The sequence below is a fragment of the Neurospora hispaniola genome (genome assembly GCF_033458365.1).
Source record: "Neurospora hispaniola strain FGSC 10403 chromosome Unknown B0T23scaffold_1, whole genome shotgun sequence".
NCBI classification, from domain to species: domain Eukaryota; kingdom Fungi; phylum Ascomycota; class Sordariomycetes; order Sordariales; family Sordariaceae; genus Neurospora; species Neurospora hispaniola.
In genome coordinates, this window is record NW_026944406.1 from 1,551,704 (window position 1) to 1,572,500 (window position 20,797).

The 20,797-nt window shown below is 50.9% G+C and overlaps 5 protein-coding genes across 5 annotated transcripts; 1 reads left to right on the forward strand and 4 right to left on the reverse strand.

The window, feature by feature from the left end:
* Window positions 1–2,136: 2,136 nt before the first annotated feature.
* B0T23DRAFT_400727 (permease family-domain-containing protein) lies at window positions 2,137–4,434 on the reverse strand (the record flags this gene model as incomplete). Its single annotated transcript, XM_062838522.1, has 9 exons — window positions 2,137–2,437; window positions 2,494–2,618; window positions 2,675–3,155; window positions 3,212–3,321; window positions 3,372–3,720; window positions 3,776–3,869; window positions 3,928–4,024; window positions 4,086–4,175; window positions 4,246–4,434. The coding sequence occupies 9 exons, from the start codon at window positions 4,432–4,434 to the stop codon at window positions 2,137–2,139; spliced, it is 1,836 nt and encodes a 611-aa protein (XP_062696676.1).
* Window positions 4,435–7,802: 3,368 nt separating this feature from the next.
* B0T23DRAFT_416653 (uncharacterized protein) lies at window positions 7,803–10,330 on the forward strand. Its single transcript, XM_062839639.1, has 2 exons — window positions 7,803–9,223; window positions 9,275–10,330. The coding sequence occupies exons 1-2, from the start codon at window positions 7,822–7,824 to the stop codon at window positions 9,973–9,975; spliced, it is 2,103 nt and encodes a 700-aa protein (XP_062696677.1). The 5' UTR covers window positions 7,803–7,821; the 3' UTR covers window positions 9,976–10,330.
* A 1,038-nt stretch (window positions 10,331–11,368) lies between these two features.
* Window positions 11,369–14,534, reverse strand: B0T23DRAFT_306871 (glycoside hydrolase superfamily; the record flags this gene model as incomplete). Its single annotated transcript, XM_062834402.1, has 3 exons — window positions 11,369–12,624; window positions 12,675–13,668; window positions 13,719–14,534. The coding sequence occupies 3 exons, from the start codon at window positions 14,532–14,534 to the stop codon at window positions 11,369–11,371; spliced, it is 3,066 nt and encodes a 1,021-aa protein (XP_062696678.1).
* A 1,091-nt stretch (window positions 14,535–15,625) lies between these two features.
* On the reverse strand, window positions 15,626–17,488 carry B0T23DRAFT_6831 (uncharacterized protein). The gene is made up of 2 exons (XM_062841642.1): window positions 16,689–17,488; window positions 15,626–16,607 (listed from the first exon to the last, which is right to left on the reverse strand). The coding sequence occupies exons 1-2, from the start codon at window positions 17,261–17,263 to the stop codon at window positions 15,920–15,922; spliced, it is 1,263 nt and encodes a 420-aa protein (XP_062696679.1). The 5' UTR covers window positions 17,264–17,488; the 3' UTR covers window positions 15,626–15,919.
* Window positions 17,489–17,751: 263 nt separating this feature from the next.
* Window positions 17,752–20,361, reverse strand: B0T23DRAFT_6840 (heterokaryon incompatibility protein-domain-containing protein). The gene has a single exon (XM_062841644.1). The coding sequence runs from the start codon at window positions 19,991–19,993 to the stop codon at window positions 17,816–17,818; it is 2,178 nt and encodes a 725-aa protein (XP_062696680.1). The 5' UTR covers window positions 19,994–20,361; the 3' UTR covers window positions 17,752–17,815.
* Window positions 20,362–20,797: the final 436 nt, after the last annotated feature.

A 20,797-nucleotide genomic window follows, 5' to 3' on the forward strand; every position in this document is an offset into this window, starting at 1 on the left:
GATACCATTGATGCCGCTCATCATTTCACCAGGGGAGTGGAGAATTTCGAAACCAGCTTGACAGGCAACGACTGGATGCGCCAAGTAGAAAGTCGCCTGCCAAGTCCGCAAGTCGGCCCCGGTCTTGGCTTAGAAGCACAATTGAACCCTCGCCCGGGCGCCCGGGGTCCCCGATAGTATGGTTCCGGGAGCCCAAGTCCACCAACAATGTCAACGTCTAAGTTGCCGTTAACCGTCTGTGCGTGTGAGGGCGGCGGCGATCATCTTTCCAAACGCCGGAGGCTTCTAGTACAAATGAGTTGAATAGCACCGTGGTATAGCACTCGCATACCTAGAAAATGATTCCGTGCGCCGGGCTAACGGTCATGGGATATAGGATCCCCCCTTCCCGGGAAGATCGTGGTATCACGACAAGGTATACTGCGTACACTGGGTGGTCCGATCATTAGCTTCCCCAGAAGATATCATGACAATTACCCTTACCTATTAACGTGACCGTGACAACAGAAAAAGAGTCCGCGCATGGTGGACGGAAGTCATCGATCGGTTCCGCGTTCGTTTGTCTGTTCGTTCGATGGTAAAAGCTCGTTCGTGAAAGCACGTTCGCGCGCGGAGTGGTCAGCTGTCATCCATCTCAATCCTCGTCGGCCGTGAACATGATTTGTGCCAGCCTCTCCCCTGGGATGATTCTATGCGCCCTTCATCTCACAATAGCTACTAGTCGAGTGTTGTTGGCTGGAGGCAGCTTTCGCAGCTGAGCCGGACGAAGATCCAGCCATCTGCAAATCGACGCATGGATTAAAGAGGAACAGATTTGAGTGCATCGTCGATGTCTGAACCACTCACTGCAGTGCACTCAGAATTACCGCCCGTTTTTTACCGTTTTTCTCCGTTTCCTACCCCCCTCCTGACCCACCCTGTCAATCCGTCGCTCCACAATTCCACCGTAAACCCTTGCCGTGAGTGGATTCTACCCCGGTTTCCACTTTTACTCTACTCTACTCTACTAGCGTCACCGGCTTCTCTTCACCTGCATCGCACCAGTCTCCATCCAACCTCGCTCAGCTGGGCGCTCATTATCTTCTTCATCTTCTCGGACCTTTTCATCCAACTGAACTTCGAACCTCGTTCCCGTCACAAGGAGCTCCCCGTCAAGAAGCTCCCCGTCAAGAAGCTCCCCGTCAAGAAGCTCCCCGTCAAGAAGCTCCCCGTCAAGAAGCTCCCCGTCAAGAAGCTCAAGCTCGAGCTGAGGGCAACCTAGGCTGGTCTCCAGAGGGTTTCAGAGGGATTACGTACATACATAACATGTCTTGGCTGTCGGGTACGTCTTTCGGCATTTATCAACTCGACCAATTCCCCTTAGTTTTGTTGGTTCGGTCATGTCTCCAGGTCTCGTGCATCATTTCAAGAGCTCCTCGAATCTCTCTTGGCGAGATTATCCCGTTCAATCTACGATACCCGAAGGCGAACAAGATTGTACTTTATGCGGCAAACCTCTTCCGTGGAAGCCCCTAGTGACCAACTGTTGGCGATTTTGGTGGTGGGCGGTTCAACAGGGGGGGCTTCAGTCCCGACATCATCATCACACGGTATCAAGTCGCAAGCGCTTGACAATTTGCATATACGATTCATTGGACCTGTGTCTTTGGTCCAGTTGAGCTTGCTCGGACGAAGGAGCGCTCTTTGTTCGGCATCAACAAATGCCTCTCGACGACAGCCGAATGTAAAACATAAACGCCACGGCTACGCCATCCCCAGACGCCGCTCCCGCGAAGAAGAAAAAGAAACTCTCCACGATTCGCAGCCGGCAATTTCCATGAGATCGCAGAGCGCCCATGTCGTTGCTTGAAGTACAGTACAAATTTTGGTGGTTTACATAATCTTCCCTTCCTTGCGAGCGGCAGTTGCCGTCTTGACATCTTTCTTTAATCACAGAAGTACCCCATATGAGCAAAAAAAGCAAGATGATCCTCCAACTCCATTTCATGCGTCATATGCCAAATCCCCCAGACGCTTTCAAAGCCAAGCAGTACTCCCCCGTCATCTCTGGAAAAAAAAATGACCAGTTCATCTCTCTCCGGCCTTTGAGTGATTGTCAGCTGTAAGAAGACATAATTCCCTGCTGCTCAACTCAAATCACTCAGCTGCGCGTGAGTGCTTATCATCCATTGTTGACGCAGAAGCCACCGCAGATCTGGGGTGGGAAGTGCGGCGTTCCATCATCTCAAACTCCTGCACAGCAACTTCTTCGGTTGCCTGGTCACGGTTCTTTTGTAGCTTGGCCATGATATACTTGTAGGCTCGATAAATCCATGGCTTCCGACCAACCGGATTGATGGTCCAGTATTGCTTGAGATGGTAATCATGGGGCTCGACTCCGGTAAGGGTTGAGATAATCCAGATCAAGCCGTTTACGATAATGTACGTGAAAAGACCCCTTTCGAAAGTGTGTCAGCTTTGTTAACGGGCGTCCATGGGGCTCAGGGGACTCACGCAATGAGGCCATATGCGACACTGTAACTGAAAGGGATAAACACGATCGTGACAAAGGAGGGAATGGCATCTCCAGCATAATTCCAGTTGATACTGTAAATTTGCCGCACCATCAGGAAACCGATCTACCCCATGCCCGTCAGTTAGAATAAAATATCAAGCCGAAAGAACGTGTTCTCACCAGGATCAAGGCCGGTCCAGTCGCCCATGGCGGGATGCCGGAAAAGAAAGGCGCAAAGAACACCGCGGCCAGGAAGCATAAGCCAGTCACAATCGCCGCTATTCCAGTACGGCCACCCGACTGAGCTCCGGCGCCACTTTCAACAAAAACCGTAACAGGAGATGATCCCAGAAGGGCTCCCATAGAGATACAGAAAGCGTTGGTGCAATATGCAATGGTGGAGCCGGGGAAGTCGGGGTCAGGTCCCTGGAGTCTGTAGGTGTATCTCGCCAGTCCCTGAAGCGTTGCGGTGCAGTCAATCATGTCAACGTAGAGCATGGTTAGGAGAGCAACGACGAAGTTGCCTTGATGCGGACCGAAGTCAAATCGCAGCTGAGACATGTCAAATCCCGTCTTGCGCACTCCGACCATGCTGGAGAAGTAATCCCATTTGTTCTGACCAACAGAATTGTAAGGGAAAAAGGTCACGGATGTCGAGCGCCTTAATTGTGCGATGGTCAGTCTTGATCTTGATTTGGTGGAGCTGGAAGAACTTACGGGATAGACATAAGAGTGACGAAGAGTACACCTATGCCAATGGAGTATTTGTTATTGAAGCCCATCAGGACCGTTGGTAAGATACCCCCTCCAAGGATGCCGAGCCATAACTATTGCTTGTCAGAAAACCGAAGAAACTCGCGCGGTCAGACTGCATTACCTTCGGGTCCGCGATAGCGCTCACACCAGAACATTGGCCCTGCTGGTCGGGATTGCTGCAATCAGCAAGCGAGATGGGCACAACGTCTCCACTGGTAATAAGACCAAGTCCAGTATTGTTTGCCAAGCCAGTCAAGGCAAGAAACAAACCAATACCACAGACGCCCGCGACCTTCATAGTGCTCGGAATGATTCTGACGAGCCAGTGACGAAGGCCGGTCAAGGAAAGGATGATGAAGATCCAGCCCTCGAGAAACACGGCTGTGAGAGCAGAACGCCAAGGTAGTAAGCCGCTTCCTCTGATGCCGATGACCTGATACGCGAAGTAGGAGTTGAGGCCCATGCCAGGTCTGTTCTATTGTTAGCGATCTTGGACCATGTTATAAGACGTTGTTCACAACTTACGCCACAGCCACAGGCATATTGGTCATCAAGCCAAACAGGATGCAAGACATGGCCGAAACGGCGGCAGTCACTGCGACCATGTCGCGACGAAGTTCTGAGTATCCGTCAATACCACAAGCCCGAGAGCATAGCAAATCCGGCTTCCTACTGACCTTCGATGCATGCTTGGTAATCCTGACCACAGTTGGGCCTGCCCTTATCCTCTCCCCTGCAGCTACATTCATATCCCGATGAGGCAATCACAGCCGGCTATGATGTTCGAGTTGTCAGTCAAACAGCTCTTCCTAAACTTAGAGGAAAGGACACGTACATTAGCAGCTAAAACGTATAGCATAGCGGAAAAGGTGATCAGTCCAGCGCGGATTTCGGTGCAGAAGTTCGCATCTCTGATCTCCTCAGCCTAAAGGCGATCAGACAATCAGTCAGCTTATGTCCAGGAAACTGGAGTACAGACGTCGAGGGATACGAACATGGCCTGATCCACGCAGGCGAAAAAAGCGACCGACGTAGGTGCCGCTAACCTTGCGATTGACAGAATCAACCCCGCCATTGATCGCTTCGGTGGCGTAGGCGAAGCCGCGGCGGAAAATAGAGCGGCGAGGGGTATCGGGGATTTCGTCTGGGTTGTCCGACAGGCGGACTCCGGTGGTACCCACCATTTGTCTGAGAGCTTTTTGGACTCTGCGGTCCACTGGACAGGTAGGGTTAGTCGCGGTTGTCTGAAGGGACTCTGACGAAGTATTGCAGTGCTTTGCAATACTCACGGCGTCGCGCTGGTAGAGGAAAGAAGTATGGAGATGAATAAGTTGAAGGAGAGGGACGGTGACACTTGAGGCAGTCTTGAACTGTGCCACCAAAGAAAAGATGTGGATAGAGAAAGGGAGGTTGCTTTGAGGGAAAGCGAAGAGGAGAATGAGTGGACTTGGCAACCTGACACGCTCTGAAAATTGCGGGCGGGTTGGGAGACGCGCATTGTAAACCTTCTGAGGAAGGAGCAGCTGCCCAGTACCGTGTGGGTACGTACTTCCCTTCTGCCTTTCCGACTTCGGAAAAGCAGGGCAGTGAGTATCCGATATCTTTGGAGCCCAAGACGTCTTGCGCACATCAAGATAGGGGACTTGAAAGAAAAGAAATATCATACTTGTGAATGTCGTTGTCACTTGACAACAACCAGGGGGTTTTGGGAAGTTCGGTGGCTTGTTGATCTGGGGATGAGTGTGAGATGATGTATGCTGAGGAAAAGCTGGTTGAAAGATAGCAGTCGGGAGAAGAATCGATTTGCTTACGTAGAGATAGGTGCCTAGTTGTAAGTGAGATGAACACGATCAACACAGCCAACCAGAAGGCGCCTCTCACACATTGTTTTCTCTCAGGTCCAAAAGTCCGGTTCTGGAACAACGATGTTTGTTGGGTATCTGCCAGTCCAGTGAAATAGACTGTACCACCATCTTAACACATCTTTATACCTTTCATGATCCGTCAGGGGAGAAGTTGTTGTTATGATCCTGAGACAATTTTCAGTTTTGGATCGAGGGTTTTTGTAAGGACTTACGCAATACGCCCCATCAAATGGATTTATCGAAGGTAATGCCTTGGGTTATGTCCTCGACCTAACGAGAGTCAAGAATATTATGCATCAAGATTTCACAAGCTCAAAATCGACTCGTCTTACCCTTGTCCCTGAGACGGAAAGTCAGTTATGTAGTGTGAGGTCGCAATCCGGCCGCTTGGGATATCGATGTCTCTGAACCCTCACCCGCATGTCTTATAAACGACTGACATACAGCCTCACTTTGACCTTGAGGCTCAAAGCTCTCATACATGTATACTTTCCGGCATGGGCCTTCAGGCTTTTGGTCAAAAACGTTGTCCAAGGGCTGTAAGTCCTGAGGATTTTGCTGGCTTTCCTCCACCATCTAGACCAAAGCTCAGCTGCACCTTTGACATATGTGAATCTCCCAAAATATCATCAACTGCCACTCTGTGGTATCCCTGAGCCACGACGTCACAGAAATTCGCCAAGGGTTCGTGACGCGATCGGTGCAAGTGGCCTTCAATTGTCTTTGAATAGCGTCACTTCGGCCGCTACCATGAAGCACTGCGCATTCTGGCTTCCACTGGCCAATTTTTGGATCGGTAAAAGATGAGTGTAGGTTGAGGATCTCAACGGAGAACCGGCGGAAAGGTTGATACAAGACATGCATATATCTCCTGTGTCAGTTGCAAGGGTTGTTCATTGGTACTGGGTCACCGAAATTTTGATACCCAAACTCTGGACCAGTATGATTAATCAATAAGATGTGAGGATCAAAGTTGGCTCGATTCTTCGTCGAGGGGGCGAACGAACGACTTGGGCACATCTGAATGACGGAATTCGAATTCTCTGATGGACAAGAATCTGAGGTGGGAAGAAGCAATGAGGTTCGTCGAAATTGGCGGGCACAATACTACCGGGGACAGTGGTGCTCGGCAAGCTCAGCGACTTTTATAGATCCCCCCGGAAGGAAGAAGAGATGTTGACCAAGTGGAAGCAGCCAAGGTTTCGACGTTGAGAATTGTTCGGTTTGTACAAGTACGTATCGTTACTGTGGGGTTGCCGTCATGTACGGTAGAGGTAATCTGCACGCCATTCACTGCAACCTACTGCGGTAGAGGTACTTTTGGCACTCTGGTATGGGTGGGTTAGGTATCTGCTTACATAACATCCGCCTGCCCACACAAGTCGCCAACTTCCTCCAAGCAAGAAGCATGAAGTTGAACAGTTCAAGAACAACAAGCGGAAGACTTGAGGCACCAGGTGCGCGAGAAAAAGACGCTTTTTGTGAAGATTTTTCTATCTTACCACACCGGTTGATGCAACATTGTGGATGTCATTTTCTGTTGTTGGACCTCCCCCCGTCGTCTCAAACACAACGTACGGAAGGCGAAGAGAGGGGGGGGGGGGGGGGGGGGGGGGGGGGGGGGACAAGACAGGTCTCACTCTTTTTGTGTTAATTCCGAGCAACGGCACACTATATTTCAAAGTTCGTGGATGTGTCGAGACAATCAGCTAACCGATGCTTGCTTGCCCTTTAGCCCAAGTTGCTGCGACAAAGATGATGGGCCATTGCTGATCAACATCTCCAACCAAACTACCACTTGAGCAAAAGAATCAGAACCTGCCTTTGGAGCCTTGAATTCATGCGATGCTACCCAGTAAGCGGCTCGAAAGCCTCATTCCAGGACAGTCGAGATGTACTAGTCTCGAGGGGCCGGACCAAAATTCACCAGACTCTCCGTCCTTCCGCCGGAGTTTTTTTTTTTTTTTTTTTTTTTTTTGGTTAAAAAGATCAGATGAATCGTTCCTTCCATCTTCTCCGGAAACATTGTTAAGAAGACCGGCTTCCTCCTATCTGACGGGACCGAGCCAGAAAGACACCCGACCGCATCTAGAACACCTTGGCCGTTATCTTATCATTTTGCCCTAATTCTTTGCACCAGTTCAGCGTTTCGAGAGGATCGTGACCTTCTCAAATCCTCTTCCCAACACCCATATACTTCATGCCACCACTTTCTGAAACTTCTCAGTCTGCATTGGCATAACAATTACCCTTTTGTGATGTACTACAGATCCTTTGAAGTCCTCAGCTTTTCCCCCATGTGTGAACTTGGTAGCGCACGAGAAGATCACCCTTTCTTCTTCCTTCCGTGATACACGAGCCCGACACCTTCTCGGGCGCGTTTGCGCAAACGACCTCATCTGATTTGGTTGCGCAGTTTCCTTCAGTCACATACCCCACTCTTACATCCGCCCAGTCGCGAACCTACGACCGCGAGTCCTCAGTGACAGATCCTGAGATTTAGTCGAGTTTCCTCGGGGAGTATTTCTCTCGCCGTCCCATACAACAACCCAAAGAACGACAGCGCCAGAACACAAGAGCACAGCATCAGGAATTCCAAGATACTACGTCGATGGCGGGTACCATTTACCGATTCATGCAACACATTTGAGATTATTCCCACCTTAGAAGCTGTAAAGTCACCCTCGCCTCACCTTGCGCTTCAGAATGTTCGGAGTCGCCTGGGACGAGCAAACACAGCAGCGTCTTGCTGAAGAGACGCGCATTGCTGAAGAAGAGCAGAAGATGAAGGAACTTGAACTTGGAAGCCAGGATGGCAGGAGTGTGATTGGATCGGCCATTACACGACGTTCCTCCTCCACAGCGGGCAAGTCTGGTGCCACGAGTCACTCAAAGGGTAGCGCTGTATCGAAGCTTAAGAGGGCCTTCCTAGGAACACGTCTGTCCGACAAATCTGACGACAAGCAGCGGCCAAGCTCCTACTACGCCCCCTCCTCGAGGCTGTCCTCCATCTTTGCCGAGAACAACTACATTATTTCTGGCAACTCAGACCAATTGGTTATTCCTGATATCAACCGCACCGACGAGAGTGGTGGGCTATCGAAAGTGCATACCATGGAAGATCAACCGACGGCGCCCGCACCGCCAAAGCAAAGCCAAGAAATCACCGCACTAGAAGAACTTGAGGGCTTGAAAACGCCCCAATCCAAGCCGCCAACTTTCGTCATTCACACAGCTCCTTCAACGCCGGAGGATGCTGAAAACCATACTTCTACTGATGACCCGCCAACTACAACACTGATCCAGTGGTTGGATGAAGACTCGTATATAACGAGGACAACCACTGTCACATACGAGCCTCGAGGCGACGCTGACGTGAATGATCAGGTAATCGAAACCACCATCTCAGCCGATCCCTCGCCCTTTTCAACAACCAAGGGCTCAAAACTGCGACCTTCGCCCCCCATTGTACGTCCTGCGGCACCAGCTGCGGATGATGCAGTTCCATCATTCTCGTCTCTTGTCGACAACTGGTTCACCGCTCTTCAGGGCCCCAGTAGAACCGTCTTGCTGAGTCCTCCAAGCGCGAAGAACAACGACAAATCCGGCCCAAGCCACGTCATCAGATCAGCCAAAGCTCACGCTCCGACCTCAACCCAGGGCTTTCATCCTGCTTCCAAGGCCCCAAGTCTTCCCCTAAAGTCGCCCAAGCTCAGAGTAACCAACTCGGATGTCTGGAAACCACCCCATGATTGGGAATGTCAATCAACCACGGAGTTGTTTCCGAAGGCGAATGAGAAGCACGACAAACTCGAAGTTATCAAGCACGACCAACAGAACAAGAATGTAGCTAGAATACAGAAGGACGTAGAGTTCATCGCCATATCCAGCCCAAAAAAAGTTTTGTCTCGCCTGACGCAAGGATTCGGCGAAACGTCCGACACCTCGTCACATCTTCAGGAGGAGCAAGACAGGAAGCGCTTGATGCTTTCAGTACTCTACAACATGTGCGGATCTACTGCGACGGTGGTGGACACGGCGAGCCAACCGGATCAGAGCGTTCTCTGCGCCGCTGGACAAAAGATCCTCGCCTTATTCGAGTCTGAAGGTAAGCCTCCATTGATACTGAACGCGCGATGTTCTCTGCTAACCGTCGCAGCAACTGCGTCTTATCTAGCTGTGACTTTCTCAGAAGCCGCAATCACCCACCTCTCGCTCTCTCCGCTGCCCCATGAGCTATTCCCGAACGTACATCCTCTGTTTGCACCACCCAACAAGGCGTCCATCTCTTTCGCAGCAAACTCCTTTAACACAGTCTACTGCCTCTCACTGCCGTCACTGGTACCGGCCCATGAGATCCTCGAAGTTCTCAAGCAAATCCACCGCTGCCTCGCTCCCGACGGCATTCTGCAGCTAGTGCTGCTTGATCCCTTCCCAGTGGCAAGGAGACTCGGACCTCGGACAAGAAAGTGGTTCGAGAAGCACATCCTTTCCAACCTGCAGTCGCAGTCTCGCTGTGTCAGACCAAGTGCGATCTTCCCGGGGTTTTTGGAAGAGGCGCAGTTCCGTGTCCGTGAGGAACCAGGGACCAAGATAAAGTTCTTGGCTATACCCCCGGATCCTACAGATATGTTCACTGAGGGTCAGCAGCGCATTCAGGAAGAGATCCGAAGCGTCGTGGGCAGAATGCTTTGGCAGGAAGTTTGGGGCAAGATGGTGACTGGTGACGATAACTGGTGGGATGATCCCGAGTGTGTTGAGGAGTGTTCGAGGCTTGGGACCGTCTTTGAGTTTAGTCGCATTGAGGCTGTTAAACTCACCGATGCTGAGGTTCTAGGAGGCTTCAGCGTCGGCTGCTGATGTTGAAGTCGGGAACTATTCCAGGTCGCAACTCGAATAAACAGGCACATTCAGCTTGGAGAGTTATGAGACAGTTACCTGGGAACATTGAGATTTGTTTTGCAAGTTCATTGTTTGTTGTTCTGGGGACTTTGAGGCCAGTGTCTTCTCTTTTTCATGTTGGCCGTATGCTTGCTTCAATCTTGCTTTTACAAATGTCTTGATACCATGGTAAGCAATGTCGGTTATGGATAGGTGTTCGGGATCGGTGTATCACTTGACGAAGATGAGAGAGAAAGAACGTGGAGATGGATCTTGTCACTTGCTATGGAAACATACCAAATACAAGATTGTTGTATCTTTTCGATGTTTCAACAAGGCTTCATGCCAACATATTGTTGGTGAAACCTGTAGAGCAAATGTCCATAGTCAAATCAGGTTCAGTCTTGTACATCCTCGGACATTTATTCTCCTGATGTGCTTCTTCCATATAATCAAAGCATGACGTTAACAAATGCTGCTAGCCTTAACAAAGCCAGCATGGACACTCCACGACCAATATTCGCCAGCAATCATCAGCTTCTTTGAATTTTTTTCGAATCAATCCAGCAGAGAATCAACTTCTTACATAGGACAACATAATCCATAAAATGCTTCTAAAATCAAGCAACAACTCTCCACAGAAATCACACCTCCTAGCCGAGCTAGCCCAGACCAACAACGCAGGCGAGTAGTACAACCCTAACCCTTTGACCACGTACCATTAGTCCAGTCAGTTCCTTGTTTGGTCCATGGTTAATAAACCCAAAATCCATCAGCTTCTCAACGGTTACAGCCCCCGGGACGCACTACGGTTTATACCTTTTCTCCCCCCCCCTTCTCCCTAACTCCTTTGTAGTGTGAGCGCACCACCCTGCGGCATACCTACCACTATGTCCGTTATGGGGTGATGATGATGATCTGCTCAAGGAAAAAGGGTGAAAAGGGTAGATGGTTATAAGCCGCGAGTACGCCTCCGGACTGTAACTTTTTCTGATCTTGATATTCTTTTTTTTTTGGTTGTAGTTGAAGTGATGTGATGTGATGCGTGCTAGGAGCGAACAGTGCCCTGAGGAGTGGTGGGTACGATGCATGAGGCCTACAGTTTTGATGGCATGTTGGCCGAGGTGGTTGCATGTTGCATGTTGCGCTGTGAACTGAGAAGATTTTGACCAACCAAAGGGCTGGAAAAAAGAGGGGGAGTAACCAGATGGGGAATAGCGAGAAATTCGACGAGGTGTGAGTTCGAGTCTCGTTTGGGGCGGAATTTTGGTCTTTTTTTTTTTGCGCTTGTGACGGAGGCATCAACTTATCAACATGCTCTTCAATTGTGCCTGCACTGCACTCTTTTCGATATTACCCGCCAATACCTCAATCAGGCATAATCCAACCTCTCCTTAGTCCACCCCGGCTGCAAATATTCTCCATCAAATCTGCTCTCAAAAGACGATTCGATCGCGTACCTAGTGACCAACTCAATATCTACCTTTGCTCCCTTTTCCGTCTGCGCCCATACCGCGAGACCAATGACATTATCCCCACCATGATTCAATACGCCGGCGGGGACAGGAAACACGTTCTCAGACGCAATAGAAGGGTAATACCGCCCGTACTGATACCCGTTGACGTACAAGAATGCGCGATAGTTCAGGTTGGAAGTGTCAACGGGCGTGAATTTGAATGCGAAAGATGCATCTACCCCCTTGGGGACGTCAAGAGGAAGAGAAGTACGGTAGAAGCGGATGGTGGCGCCGGTGAAGCCTTGCGCCGGGGAGGTGGTTGATGGGCTGGACCAATGGGAATCGTCGAAGCTCGGGAGGTGCCAGCCTAGACGTTCGGCGGAGAGACCGCCTTCGTTGTAGTGAGTGCGGAGAGGGTCGAGGGTACTGCGGCTGGAATCGGAGCCGCCTGCTGTTCCGGCTAATTTCCAGAGGTTGAACTTGGGGGTAGTGCTGGAGTTGGAGCTCAAAAGGGTGGCGTTGAGGATTCCGCGTGGATTGAGGGCTGCGGAAAGTTGATCGTGGCCTGTGTCGTCATGCGCTACGAGAAGGACGTTGGTTTGGTTGGTAAATATGGGTGCGTTGGCAAAGGAGAGGGTGGCGTTGCTGGCGGCCACTGTTGGGTCACCTGTATTAGAGCCTAGAAACTTGCCGTTAAGGAAGGCAGACCAGCTGTGTGCGGTTCCTCCTTGAATGTTGAGGTAGACACCTGTGGCTCCGGACTCACCAGAGAAATGACCGCGCCAAAGCTTGATGCCTGTGTGGAAGCCATACTCGTCCGAAAAGAGGTAAGGTACGGTACCCTTGGTGGCGCTAGGTGTTGTGGTGTGGTTGGCGATAACCCAAGCCGGGCCGTCATCAGAGTAGCCCACGGCCGTTTCAGGAAGGCTGTCTTGAGACTTCCATGATGCAAACTTGGGGACCGAGAACTTTGCCGGAGCTTGGAGGGATGCCTTGAGTGTGCCATAGTTGGTTTTCGTGGTCCGAAGTTGCTTGCCGTTCCACTTGATGGTTGAGACATGGCTAGATGTGAACACCTCAATATCAGTCGTAATGTTGCAGTCTCCATTGACAGAGATGGTGTTCCCTTGCACGCTCGCTGAGCGAACAAGGCGTGGCCCGACGACAATGGCTTTCCTTTGTTAGCAACTGTCATTCCCTAACGAGGAATTGTAAACTCACCAGTCTTATCCACAGGCACCTTTGGATCCTTGGTCAAAGCAGGAACCCAAGTTTTGTACGCTGTATCACGATCGACAAGCACAACCCTGACATCGTTATCGAACTCCAACACAGTTGCACCTTCACGCTGGGTAAATCCAACCACCACACCATTATCCCGCTTGTCGAAGACAGCCGTCTGATTTTTGCTGCTGGAAGCTAGCGTGCCCTTCTTGGCGCCCTTGAGATAAAACTCCCCGGAGATACCGATGGGAGTCCATAACACCAGCGTCGTCTTTTCTTCAATGACACTGTAGGTCAAGATCTCTGTTGTTGTGTAGAAAAGCGTATGCTCGCCGAAGTGGAAGTCGGCAACGAAAATTTTGCCCTCGTGACCAAGGAGCTTGGGGCAGGGTGCAATTCTCGGAACGTAAAAGCTTCCCAGGCTGGTTGTCACGTTGATGGCAAATGTCTCGGGAGAGTTAGAAGACGTAGTAGCATGACGAAGAACATAGAAGCGAGCACCAGTCTTGGGGTTTTTGAGCTCAGTGGTGAAGATGTTCGTGTTGTTGGTGTAGTTAGTGCCGGTACCAACACGGTCCGTATAGGCAAGCTCATCAGCAGCACGAGTGAACAAACCCAGGTTCTTGATCTCGTAGTATTTGCTGCCAATGTTGCGGTCTTCGGAAATAGCAGCACCGTAGTCGTAGCTGCTACCCAAGAAGGGAGCCGCCAGCCATCCCCAGTTCGTGCCACCGTAAATCATGTATAAATTGAGAATTGTGATGCGCTGGGCGATGTTGTCGCGGTAGTAGAAGTTGACAAACTCGGTTCCAGTGCGTTCGGCACATCCTCCTGCTGGGCTCAGCCAGGGGCTCATAGCTCCTCCCTGAAACTCGGGCATGAAGGAGGGCTGGTTCGGGGAGACAAGCTGGAAGTGATCGTGGTAGTTGGACACGGCAAATGGTAGGATGTTGTTTCCGCATTCTTCTGTAACGCAGGACCAGCATTGTGGCTAAGATTGTTAGCGCGTCACACGAAGGATTGACGATGTTGACTACTCACATAGCTGTCCAGACCGTAGATATCCACATCTCCTCCAGCGCCAACAGTGTCATAGTCTTTCGACCACGGACGGCCATTGGCGTTAGGAGCATTGTGTACACTCGGCACCACAACACCATTGTCGATGGCATTCTCCTTCAGCTTTTCCATGTAGGACACGGCCTTTGGGTTGGGTATCTTGGCGTCCACATTCTTCCATTGTTCACCGTATTCGTTCTCAAGCTGGTACATAATAACCGTACCACCGTCAGTGAGCTGAAACGGCTTGACGAGCTTTGCCATGCCCGTCTGGTACGGAGTCCAGGCTTTGGTAAAGGCCGACCCATTAGAGCGTAACTCTCCGTAGGCACCTGTGGTAGACCAAAGCGCCAAACCTCCGGCGTTCAGCTCGCCATTGATATACGGACCTGGTCGTACAAGGACGTACAGACCGACTTCCTTGGCCATCTCGAAGAAGCGGGTCAAGTTGTGTGCGCCAGTGCTAAAGTCGGTTTGGTCGGGTGTCGGGGCGTGGAAACCCCAGTGGGTGTATATGGAGATCATGCGCATGCCCATGGCCTTGACCTTTTCCAAGATTTCTTGCCATAGTTCAGGAACCGGTAGTCGGAAGGGATGCATCTCGCCGCCAAAAAGGAACAGGCGTTCGCCATTGATGATGATGCTGTAGTGGTCCCATTGGATTTGGTCTTGGAGATCGTTGCCCTGAATAGGCCATGCTGAGGGTGTGTCAGAAGCTCCTAGCACGTACTGAAGACCTGACGATAGTAGCAAGAGGGCGTAGGCGAAGGACCCGAAGCCTTTGTTGGCAAAGCGCATTGTGAAGTCTCTTCTTGGCTGTCGAGTGTTCAAGCCGTTGCAAAGTTGCGGCTTTCCTGTCTCCAGGATTTGGGAGTCTGTATTTAAGGCCTGGAAAAGGCTACAGACGATGACGATGACTTGGCCTGGAGGGTCTCAGTCGAGGTGATCCCATCATGGCTTTTGGCTTTTTGGTTTGATTCCATCAGCTCGGGGTGTCTCCTGTGGATACTGTGCAGAGTGCTTGGGAAGTCGGGACTGTCGCATTGAGGTCATTTGCGATGGCCATCGTCGAATGAAATCGTGGCGCTTGTAGCAGAGTCGCGGTTGAAGAGGAGCCGACCAGTTTGGTTGTGCAATGGTGGACGGGCCGCTAATACGCGAATACAAACGGGGACGAAATGATTTGGGGAATTATTCACCACTGTTCATAACGTTGCTCCTTCTCGAAATGGGATCGTGGGGTAACAGTGCCGTTGTCGCTTCCCCGGATTTTGGAGAAATGCCAAATGATGATCGGCGTTGGTCGGTGTCCTTTTCCGACGATTTATCCGCCTGGTTTTTTTTTTTGTTGGTTTTTTTGTTTGTTTCTTTTGTGGCTTTCCTTTCGTTTTCGTTTTTCCGTCTTTGTTATTGAAATAATTCAGAAGCACATTTATCGAAAGGTAACTTCTGGTGATTCCTCTTTTCCTCACAACAGATGGAGTTTAAACCGACCTCCAAGTCCCCCCTTCCCCTCACTGATCCAAGCTTCTCTTTCGGTCAGCTTTTACCCGAAGACCGAATGCCCTATTGTTTATCTATTGTCTTTTACCTAGAACACTGATGACAACCTCTGTTCATCAAGAGTTTCGTTCTTTGCTGTCTAGCCTCAAAACTGGACCAGTCCTTCTTCAGGATATGCTAGGTCACACCAAAGATGCATGCTTTTCCACCCAACTTTTCGTCATGAATTGTCCAACTAACTACTCAACACCCAAACATGTGTAAATGAAATCTTGACAAATCTAGCGGCTCCCAAACCAGAACCGAGGAGGGTATCTAGCACTAAATGCTTTATGAACTACCGGGTATGCGATCCGTAAATGTGCGCGCAAGACATGCTAGATAGAAAGGAAAAAAAGAAAGGAAAGAAAAGAAGCAGAAACAGAAAACATTTTCATAACACATGATACCTCCCATTCTTCAAACGCTGCGTTACCCTGTTAGGGTCTTCCCTCCTTTGATTTTGTGCGCTCCTGCACGTCGTGACATTGTAGTCCAACTCGTCTTCACCAGCTCTGTTTTGCCCACTTGAGCCTCCATCGTAGTAACAAAGAGCACCCCTCTTACGGGCCCTTGTCAAGGCATCATAGCCACCCGCTTAAGCTGCGAAAGAGCTCTCACCGCCCCTTGTTCTCAGCAGCTCAAATCAGAGCAAGAACCTGGTCATGACTCTCAATCCTTTCGAGCCTTTCACTCCTCGCATCATTACCCTGTTCTTGCTGCTGTTGCTCAGGCTGCTGCTGCTGCTGACCATCTTCCTCTTGCTGGCCTTCCGGCTGCGCTTGCAACATGTCTTCTGTTTGCCCTTTCTGCTGCTCCTGTCCCTCCTCGCCCTGCCCCTCTGGTTGCCCCTCTTGCTCCCGTTCCTGATGGTCATTGTCCTCACCTTCAGGCTCATCCCTATAACTCCTTGTCTCAAAATTCTCCACCCCCGCATCCTCATCGGCATCAGGCTCATCCCTATACCTCTCCACCGCAAGTACCCCCTCTCCAAGATGGCTCACACTTTCAAGGTCGTCATTCCTCACAAACAGTCTCGCCGTCGCGTCATCATCCACATCACCAGCGCCCACCACATCCACCGCCGTTCGGCGTTGCTGACGGTTGGACCACCACTTGGGTGCCTTGAAAGTCGGTCGGGCGCACAAGTTCCTGGGCCGCGAGACGAAATCGTACCAGGGGATCTTGGGCCGCGATGTCGGACGGAGGCGGCTGCTGCAGTTGGGGCAGTTGGGTGGCAGGGTGTGCCAGGCAGCGTATTGGACTAGCGGGTAGAGGGCTAGACCGATGGCGAAACCGCGGAGGGCGAGGTAAGTGTGGATTAGGCTTCTCAGAGGGGAGAGGGCGGATGTTAGTTTTGTGTCTTTAAGACTACGCCGTGGAGTTCAAAACAAGGATGGAACAACTTACAAGTTTGCCAACAAAGGAATGGTAGCGTAAGCAGCCAGCATGGCCAGCTTACCGCCCAGGACGGGGTTGGTGATGCCCGTTCTGCCCTTTTGCGTGTTGATCCACGTAAAGACGAGGACAACCATGACGCCCGCAGCCAGAATGCTGTCGACCAAAAAGATGAAGATGGTGTGAGCGTACAGAGGGGTCTTCTTCTCCTTTGCCTCTTCCTCCCAGGCGGGTGTCTGCTCCGCTTGCGATCCTTCCGACGTCGCATATCCTGGCTCTTCTGCGCCTCCTTCGATGAGTGGTTGACTCGAGCTGATTCCAGCCTCATCTCCATTTCTGACGGACTCGAGATCGTTATCTTCCTCAGCATGTCCGATACTCCGACGATTGTTCTGCTTGCGCTTGCTGCGGCGGCGATAGGTCAAGAGCAACACCGAATAGCCAGCGGAGAGGGCCATGGGAGCTAGGCCAACAGCCGGTATGGGGTTATGTGAGAGAACGCCATGAGTGATGCACAGTGGGAGAGAGGGGATGAAGGTTATGGCAGTGAGGATGCGCAACAACGGTTGCGTGTCGCTGTCGCTCATCGTGATAGCAGCGCTCTAACAGCAAGTGGAAAGATCACGAGTAGGAAACAAAATATGCAATGACGTGGGCGCCTGACGCCGGTGGAACTTGCGAGTTCCTGTATGATCAGCTTCTATGTATTCAGAGAAATGAAGTAGCTATGAATGGTTGAGAGATGAAACAGAAAAAAGTTCCAATAAAAAATCACTAAGATAAGCTGAAGACGAGCGAGCAGAGAACCCGATGAGAAGAGGGGTTGACATGTGGTGTTCGTTGGCACCTGTCGAGCTAGTGTTAGTTGGTGTTAGTGCTGTCGCTTGTTTCCTTATCAGCACTAGACCCTGGACGTTGCAGTGAATGGAGCTTATCGCTGGCCGCTAGTGCGCTTGTAGCGCTCCACAGTGGGGATTATCGTCACGTCATTGGCTTTGCACAACCCGAGGAGCCGAGCTGAGAGATATCGCAAGGGCACGTGGGTTGACTTCATTTTCATCTTCTCACAATTCCTTTTCAATCCGGAAGCTCACATCATCTTTTATTGGGACTTATGGCACTACCTCGACGCACACTTATCAGCGCAGCCGCAACTCTCGCTCCTCGAAGATAGCTCCAAGCTGTTGCGATAACGAGTAATTAGGCGAATCTGGCCGACTTTCAACGTACCAAGTGATCTTATCACACGTTACGCGCTCATATACCCATCTCCCAGCGCTGTATTCGACCGGCTGAACCAAAAGGAAGTCTATGCTATGGGTTCGCCTCGATATTACATCGAGGCAAGGTTCTGTGTCCCAGTCGTATAAAAGAAGCAGCGCAACGAGCTCGTGTACTTTCCCTTCGCCCTCCTCTAAAGTGTTCGGTGGAATTCTGAAAGTTCGAGACCCCAACAAAGATGAACTGAAGACCAGCGGCTTCGTGTAAACCCAACCGCCGGTGTCAATTTCCCAATCTCCAGTCTCACTCCAGGCAAGACTCGCGTCGAAACATGTCCCCTTGATGTCCAAAAACCTTGGGTTCAGACCAAGAGCTGATTTCTCAAGAATCTGTTCTGCATCTTTGTCCCAGTCCATGTCCGTCTGACATTCCTCATAGACTGCCCGAATGGCACACTTCGAAGTCTTCGAGATCGACTCCGAGATGCTCATCACTTCTAGCGCATACCTAGAGGTGCCTTTCCACCCAACCCAAGTCCAGCTTGGGAACTCACTCCTTCGTGGCCGCTCTAGCTTCGTGGAAGACAACTCAGCCTTCGGCACACCGATGGGTTTTTCAACCCAATGGCCGTCCCATAACAGTCCTTCGATGAGGACACTTGTTTCGTAGAGGCTACTGTGCCACTGCCTTTCACTTTCGCCGCGTTTCGGTGTTATATCGTCAGACTGGTGTACGGAAAGCTTGGGAAACAGAGGCATGCCACACAAAAAGGCGATACCACCGTGTTCGCTGCACTCTGTCCGATACATGTTGAGAATTCCACTAATGGCATCCAAAGCATCATGTTCAAAGGAGAGAGTGCGTTTCAAAAACTCGTTGATTCTCTCCCAGACCGAGTAAGATTTTTTGAAGACAGCAAGAGTTGGGAAAACAAAATTAGCAGAATATACAGTTTGCCGGGATGATGGCCCTGATGCCGTCAGGCTTTCTTCGTAAAGCATATGCTGGCATTCGAAAAACACCTGGTTGTCGGTAAAGACAAGGCGCCGCTTGGATAACAGAGCTTCTTGATATGTCCAACCTCGAGTGCTCCACAATGATGATTGGACGTCATCCTGGGGCAGGCGATACACCATGAGTGATGGTGGGAGCCGAAGATTACCACCCACGCTCTCCAAATCGATCCGTACTTGGGGATTGCGTGCTCTGGCGTCGACGCCCGGCAAGCCATACTCCGCATCCCCTCCACCTGCCGCAATTATGGTTATCGCTGAACGGGCGTAAATCGTGCCCATAAGCTGAATTTGAGTGTGTTTTGCCCGCTTATCGGCCTGTGGAATACAATATCTGTCCACCCACAGATATCTGAATCCCAGCTCTTTCACCACCCTGATGGAATCCTCAACGACCCTGGGCAAGCGAATGGGGAGCGTTGAGACCGAATCTTTATCTTCGACAATACCAGATGTACTGCCTGAAGGTGCTCCCCAGACGTAGCTCAGGGTCAGGTACGCTTTGTCAACAGCCTCGGATGCCTGTATTATGCGTCGGGCAATGCAGTCGATGAACTGAAGCCCCGGGACAAGGCCGAGATCCAACCGGTTGTTGAAGCATCGATCTCCATGGCATTTGACACAGTCATCGAGCCACTTTGCAATAAACCCATAATCGACCAAGCGTGGGCGCCATAGGTCGGAGGCAATCTGGAGAGAAACACATCTCCACTCAGGGTGCCATCTGTCCCTGGAGCAGACCTCGACTAAGTTCCAACCTTGTCCAAAAGGGTTTCTAGACAGCTTAATATTGGCTTCGTTTGAGAGCTTGATACCTTGGCGAACAAGCGCAGCGTGCAAGAAGGCGCACATAGGGCACGTTTCGACATTCGCGATGAGAATCGGCATTTCTTCGCGCGAACGCTCGAGTTTGTCAAAATCGATACGCATGCAGTCGTCGCAATATTGTACACTCATAGCGGCGGCGGATTTCTTGGCAGATGCTGCCGGAGATCCGTCTTCGACTTGAGCAAGCGCGCCACTGGCATCAACTTCGGACCGTTTGGATTGCTGGCTATCGAGTGGCTTTGAGACATCGTCCATCGTGCGTCGTTCGCGATGATCAAGTTGAGTAACGAGTCCGGGAAGGTCGGGCGGAATGCACCAGGTAGAGACCGCAAGTGGAAAATATTTGGGCGGCCAGAAGTGACTTCGTCAGCTCAAAGTCACAGTTTCAAATAGGAGATGAAATAAGACAAAGTCGATTTGGGGGCATGAGTTGGTCAAGATGGCGCAGCACATCCTCCTTGACGTGGTTGGTCAGTCAGCCGCACGAGAAACACGCCGGGAGGGAGATCATTGGTTGACAGGTCAAGGTACACATCGTCACGAACGTCGAACACGTGTTTGATCCATCAAAGCCGTTACTGCCGATTTCCTGTCATCGAACTTGGGGGGTTGGCAAGGCTTTCTTGTCCGGTCCATCCAACCAGCAAATCCCCAAAGTAAACAAACCTCTCCGGCCTGGTTCATCCCATAAGAAACCGCCTAACAACAAGATTGGTCAATGACTTCTGAGATTTGGACACGGCGATGCCCGATCAGCCATGGTTTCGTGGCGCAAGTCATTGGGAACTGGTTCAATTACACGTGGCTGCCCAAGACAAGTCCATGGCCGGTTTTACCTCAGCCCTACAGTACCCAACCTGGGAATGCACTCAAATCTGGAACAATTTCAACCCGTGCCAAGGCTGCCCACGGCCCCTTCTTTTGCTTCTTCGAGGCTTCCAAAACAAACACCAGATTTTAGCCGAGTTTGCTAATTCTGTGCCTCAAAGAGATGGTTCCACCCAGATGGGCTAGTTTGCTGGACGCTCATTGGCACCGGCAACCGAAATCACGTAGTTC

Excerpts from the sequence above, each read along its gene's own strand:
- B0T23DRAFT_416653 (XM_062839639.1), top strand. The coding sequence starts at position 7,822 with ATGTTCGGAGTCGCCTGGGACGAGCAAACACAGCAGCGTCTTGCTGAA. Across the intron at positions 9,224-9,274 it reads CGCCTTATTCGAGTCTGAAG|CAACTGCGTCTTATCTAGCT; the intron begins GTAAGCCTCCAT and ends TAACCGTCGCAG.
- B0T23DRAFT_6831 (XM_062841642.1), bottom strand. The coding sequence starts at position 17,263 with ATGAGCGACAGCGACACGCAACCGTTGTTGCGCATCCTCACTGCCATA. Across the intron at positions 16,608-16,688 it reads ATTCCTTTGTTGGCAAACTT|AAGCCTAATCCACACTTACC; the intron begins GTAAGTTGTTCC and ends CTCCCCTCTGAG.
- B0T23DRAFT_6840 (XM_062841644.1), bottom strand. The coding sequence starts at position 19,993 with ATGGACGATGTCTCAAAGCCACTCGATAGCCAGCAATCCAAACGGTCC.